At 42.3% G+C, this 5536-nt stretch overlaps 1 protein-coding gene and 1 pseudogene across 1 annotated transcript; both read left to right on the top strand.

The window, feature by feature from the left end:
* The first annotated feature begins 829 nt into the window (after nucleotides 1-829).
* LOC139784445 (uncharacterized) lies at nucleotides 830-2906 on the top strand. The gene is made up of 3 exons (XM_071723632.1): nucleotides 830-1319; nucleotides 1636-2112; nucleotides 2344-2906. Exons 1-3 carry the CDS (start codon nucleotides 830-832, stop codon nucleotides 2904-2906), a joined length of 1530 nt encoding a protein of 509 aa, XP_071579733.1.
* A 673-nt stretch (nucleotides 2907-3579) lies between these two features.
* Nucleotides 3580-5136, top strand: LOC139784444 (KICSTOR subunit 2-like; annotated as a pseudogene).
* Nucleotides 5137-5536: the final 400 nt, after the last annotated feature.

The raw sequence follows: 5536 nt of genomic DNA, 5'->3' as shown, positions 1-5536 counted from the left end.
CTGATACCAGATCGCGGGTGGGATATACTGGCCAACGCGATTCGAACCTTGATCTCTTGTTTGGTTTGGCTGGTGTTATGGATAGAGTTGACTACCGGCAATTGGAGGAGACCTGGGGTAGTGACCACTTCCCTATTTCATTTAAACTTGACTATCAAACACAGGTTTATAGAAAATTGTCCAACAGAATTTCCTCTAAGAAAACTGACTGGTCCCGCTTTCAGGTGCTGGTGTCCGACGATATCGATGCTTTGCTTCTTCCGCACGTGGACCTTTTCTCCTCGAATTTCGATTACTATTACAATCGCTTCGTTGAAATCCTTAAAAAATCTGTTGCTCGTGCGTCTGGCAGGAAAGACGCTCACACTGAACCAGTTCGGGACGATCCGAAAACGCGGAAGAGATCACACAGATGGTGGGATGCGGAGTGTGACGAGGTCATCAGTGACAGGAAGTTAGCTTTTGCTGAATTTAAAAGGCTTAAGACCCTGCACACCTGGGTCGAGTATAAAAGACGTTGTGCACTGGCGAAGAAAACCATCAATAGTAAGAAGAAAAAGAATTTCGAAGACTTTTGTCGCGGCATCAACAGATTTACGGGCTTGGGCTATGTATGGAACACGTATTATGAAGAATGCTAGAAAGAATGTAGAATGGAACAAATGACAGACTACAAATAGAGAATCGGAGATTAGAAAGTCTATTGACGGACTTGGCCCCCCCCCCCCCCACTGTGGGTTGCAGGCCTGTGGAGGATTTTGGTTGCTGTAGAAGTTATGGGGAACTTGAAGTGCCTTTTTCGCGGGCTGAGTTAGATAGAGCCATCGCCATGGCCAGGAGAGACTCTGCCCCCGGTCTCGATGGTATGGAGTATAAGATGTTGCGCTTGCTCTCGAAGTCTGGTAGGATATGTATGCTCGAGCTTTTTAACACGATTTGGTCCACGGGTGTGTTACCCGAAGACTGGCTGCTGTACCAGGTTGTATTTATAGACAAAGTTGGCCGGGAAAAGGTCCGGCCCATCTCTCTTTCATCGTGTGTTGGCAAGTTAATGGAACGGATGATGAACGAGAGACTGATCTGGTGGGCAGAAAGGGAGGAGAAATTTAGTCGCTCGCAGAGCGGTTTTAGACGGGGTAGATCATGTGCTGATAATTTGACCCGCATCACATCTGATATCCGTGCCTCTATCAGCTCGAATGAGTACACTCTTACGGCATTCCTGGACGTGTCGTCGGCATATGACTGTGTGGACTATTGGATCATGATGGACAGATTGAAGGCGCTCAATTGCCCTATCGGCATAATCATATTCATCAGTAAGTGGTTGTACCGTAGAAGGGTTAGATTCATTATAAATTCTCGAGAATTTGTGGATCGCCTTGTCTATAGGGGGCTCCCGCAGGGCGCCGTTTTCAGCCCGGCTCTGTATTCATTGTTCACTCAAGGATTATGTGCTGACTTGCCCGAGGGTGTGGAGGCGGTCGAATTCGCCGATGATATTCGGCTATACGTGTCGGGCGTCGAAGGAATCGCGAACTCCTCGAGAGTGCTGTTAACATCATTGCGGAGAGACTCAATGCGATTGGTCTGGCCCTCGAACCCAGAAAGACGGTCTTGGTTGAATTCTGTAAGAGCGGATATACGGACAGGCACCTCAGTATCGGGTACAGGGTGTGGACGTCTACAACAGCGGCGAGGCTAAATTTTTGGGCATCTGGCTTGACAGTGGGTTAACTTTCCATCGCCAAGTGCAAGAAGTAAGAGGAAAAGTCAATAGAGCTAATTCTATCCTGAAATACCTGTGCCGGGTGTCATCTGGCATGGAGACCAACACAGCCCTTATGCTTTACAAAAGCTTAGTAAGATCTGTCACAGACTATGGTAATTTCATTTATTTCTCTAGGGACGCAGCTTTTCAGCTCAAATTAGAGAGGGCTCAATACATGGGCATTCGTACTGCCTTGGGATATAGGAACAGCACCCCAAACAATGTCATTGTGGCGGAGGCCAAGGTGAGGTCCCTGCGAGATCGTGCCTTTATGCTGGGGAGCAACTTTGTCAACAAAACAATTGTATACAATCAGAATGGTCTTTGCCAGAAGTTGCAGCGTATGTTTGATTGTGAGGGGTACTCTCGTTTTTTGCAACCGACATACCGATTCTCTCTTTTATCTGAAATATGGAAAAGATCTCTGGTGAATTTGGCTATGCTTGGCCCGCCTCGTAAGTTTGAGATTTTTTAGGGCCCTTTTGGGGCTCACACTTTTGTGCCTGTCGTTAACATGGATATTGGAACGATTAGAAAACACAAAAAATATCCGGATCGGATCTTAATCCAAGACATTATCTCTGAGCATGGTCTGGAGTCCCCGGAGATTGTATTTACGGATGGCTCATATGACGAGAACAAGCGGTCTACCGCCGCCAGTTTAGTGATCTGTGATCAGGACGAGGCCTATAAGATCAGCCTACCATATTTGTGCTCCTCGTTTACTGCGGAGGCGTTTGCGGTTAAGTCTGCCTTACAGCTTACGTCCACTCAGTCGGAACATAGAAAGCGTGATATCGTTGTTCTCTCGGACTGCAAGTCCGTGTTGCAGGGTATTTGTAATAATCATCTTAATGTTCACAAGAACTCGTATGTAACGGAGGCCAGAAGACTGCTGTATGATTTGACGCACTTACTTGACAAGAGAGTTGTATTGGTCTGGATTCCCGCGCACGTCGGTATACTCGGCAACGAGCTTGCTGATTCTCTCGCTAGGGAGGCGGCATGTGAGGAGGCCGACCCCTCCATCGCTGTTCCGGTGGGTGGCCGTATTGTCCGCCGTTGGGCGGCAGGAGCCAAAAATTTAAGAAGAAGAAGAAGCTGTTCCGGTGGGGGACGTTATGGTTGGCGTTAGACGAATGACGTGGGATGCCACTCAGGAATCGATTTTCTCGGAGTTTGCGCACAAGGGGATATTCTACTTCAGGAATTTTTACGATCGTCAGGCAAGGAGGCCCTGGTTCTGTGGTCTTGAAAAGGACAGATATTTCGTCACGCTCGTTAATAGATTAAGAGCTAATCATTTCAACCTGGGATCGTCCCTGAAGAGGAAAGGATAGGTGGATAGCGAGAGATGTGATTGTGGTTATGAGAGAGAGGATTTGAACCATGTTCTGCTACAGTGTCGAAGATTTGATGATCTGAGAATAGCCATGGACGCTGAACTTAGAGCTGTTGGGATACTTTGCTGCCATAGATGTTCTCAATTTCATCAAGAGAAAGAATTGGAAGATTTTGCATATCATTTTTCAATCTTTTTTTTTTTAAATTGATAAGGTCATTTAAACTTGGAGGGCAAAAAGTAATAATATAGGTTTACACTTATTGTGTCAATTACCCTGGGTAGAAGACACCTTTCTATTCCTCATCCGAGGACATTTGAAAAAACCCCCGACACCATATGACACTTGCATAGACAAAAGAGACTTATGTGCTATATAACCCTATGGACGAATCAGTGGAAATTAAAAAAAATCCGCATGGCTTGACCATTGTTTATTCGCGTTTGCTGCAAATAAAAATAGAGGATGGATCACGAAGACGAGTTCCTTAACACTTTCTTCACCCAGGTCGCACAATTATGCTTCGATAAGACCAAGGAGACAGTTGTGAGTGGCTAAATTCCTGTTATATGTATGTGATATGAATACTTGCAATTATATAGTTGTATCTGAGAGAAAATGTATCTTTAATTCAGGAGAGAGAAAGGGAGTCGTGCAAGCAGATACAAATAGGTCTATGGGGAATACTCTTGATGCACTTACCGCAGATAGCCGTGGCAGAGTGTTCATATGCAGATTTAGGTTCTCTCAACACTAAAAACAAAGGTTTCCTCAGAAAAGATGTATGTATTTAACAAGGAAGAAGTTGCTTTAGTCATCGCTCGTCTCAAGCTTCATTTATGTTGATATTATTTACAGAATTCCTTGAAGACTGTCTACGAATCGTTGAAGTCTGACTTGAAAAGATTAGAGGAAATGACCAAGGGTCTACGAATTGTTGAAGTCTGACTTGAAAAGATTAAAGGAAATGACCAAGGGAACAAACTCTATCGGCACGATATGTTAGCGTTTCTAACCTTCTGTTTCTAATGTCACATCTGTGATTATTGCATTACAGCTACAAGAGAATGTACAACATGAGTATAAACAGCAAAGTTATAAAGCATCAGGAATTGTTGCAGTGTATAAAAGGGATAGTGAAATGCTATTTATTATCCTGTTCTCATTTGGTTGCTATTAAGACAAGTTTAACGTGCATATCCCCTCGTGATTTTTTAGTAATGTGAAATATTGTAGACTTTAATGCGTGTAAGAAGCTAATAATTTTTATTATTCAGATTAGAATGTGAAACATTAGTGCAATTAATGAAAGCGCAAGTGGAAGTTCAAAACTGGAGGTTTTTACCGACTCTGATAACGCTCTATGGAGCGCAAACGCGAATGTCAGCTTGGGAAAGAACTCTGCAGAGCAAGGAGGTTAGCGATATATAAATAAGAACATCGAAGCAGCTTATCCTGGAAATTGGGCTTTGGTGCGACGTTTCTTAAGGCAAATCAACAACCAGCATTGTATCAATGGATGATGAAGCTTTGCGATGTCATATTAGCTAAATGTTCTCTGTATTTCCACACTACTTTAAGCCAACAAGCTAGTCCAGGGGAAATGAGGAGTATTGTGAGCAAGCAGAGTATATATTATTATTATAAGTAAGATACAGATATTATTTTGTTGCTCGCGCAGTACTTACAGGTACACAAATTGACAGACGCTCTTTCAGGATACAGAGTTTTCAACAAAAGTACGACATACTCGCCATACTGATAACCATTGTCGTTTATTGTCCTGGTGTAAGTACAAACTTATTTTTTAATTGTTTGTATACAAGTATGTATGTATTAGTATCCACAGATAAGTAGTATAAAACTCTGTGCTTTTTTACGTATTAATGTTTCTTACAGACATTCGCGCAGAAACCATCAGTACACTTGGACAATATTTAGACCAAGATAAAGGAACGACACACCAAACTTCTCGCTATGGACAAAGTGATTAACCATAAAAGCACGAAGGTTACGAAATGATCTTTGATATATTGTAACTGTAAATAAATATTATTTACTGTATACTTAAATGCTGGTACATTCATTTGTAATTCTGACCTGGATTTATATCCTGTCTAAACTACACATGTATGCTTAAATTGATGTTTTACCTAGTTATTGCACCAATAATTTTTAAATAAATCGTAGCTTTAGTTTTTAACGTAGGAAAAGAAAATTTAACGATTAAGAGCTAACCAATGTTGGTGCAATCCACCACGTTCTTAAACTTTTCATATTTTATTGTATCTGAAGTACTCGAAATCTAAAATCCGAGCATGCTGGAAGCACTTTCATTATCTTCAATGTGTCAGGTATTAAAAGAACACTAAATTTATCTTTAAAAATAGGCAAAATTCAAGCAGCTGTAACTTTGTTAAAA

Source organism: Temnothorax nylanderi, unplaced genomic scaffold, assembly GCF_030848795.1.
Source record: "Temnothorax nylanderi isolate EJ_2023f unplaced genomic scaffold, tnyl_v1.0 TNYL_tig0629_pilon, whole genome shotgun sequence".
Classification (NCBI taxonomy): Eukaryota; Metazoa; Arthropoda; class Insecta; order Hymenoptera; family Formicidae; genus Temnothorax; species Temnothorax nylanderi.
Note: the sequence above shows the minus strand (reverse complement) of the source record. Positions and strands in the feature narration are given on the sequence as shown.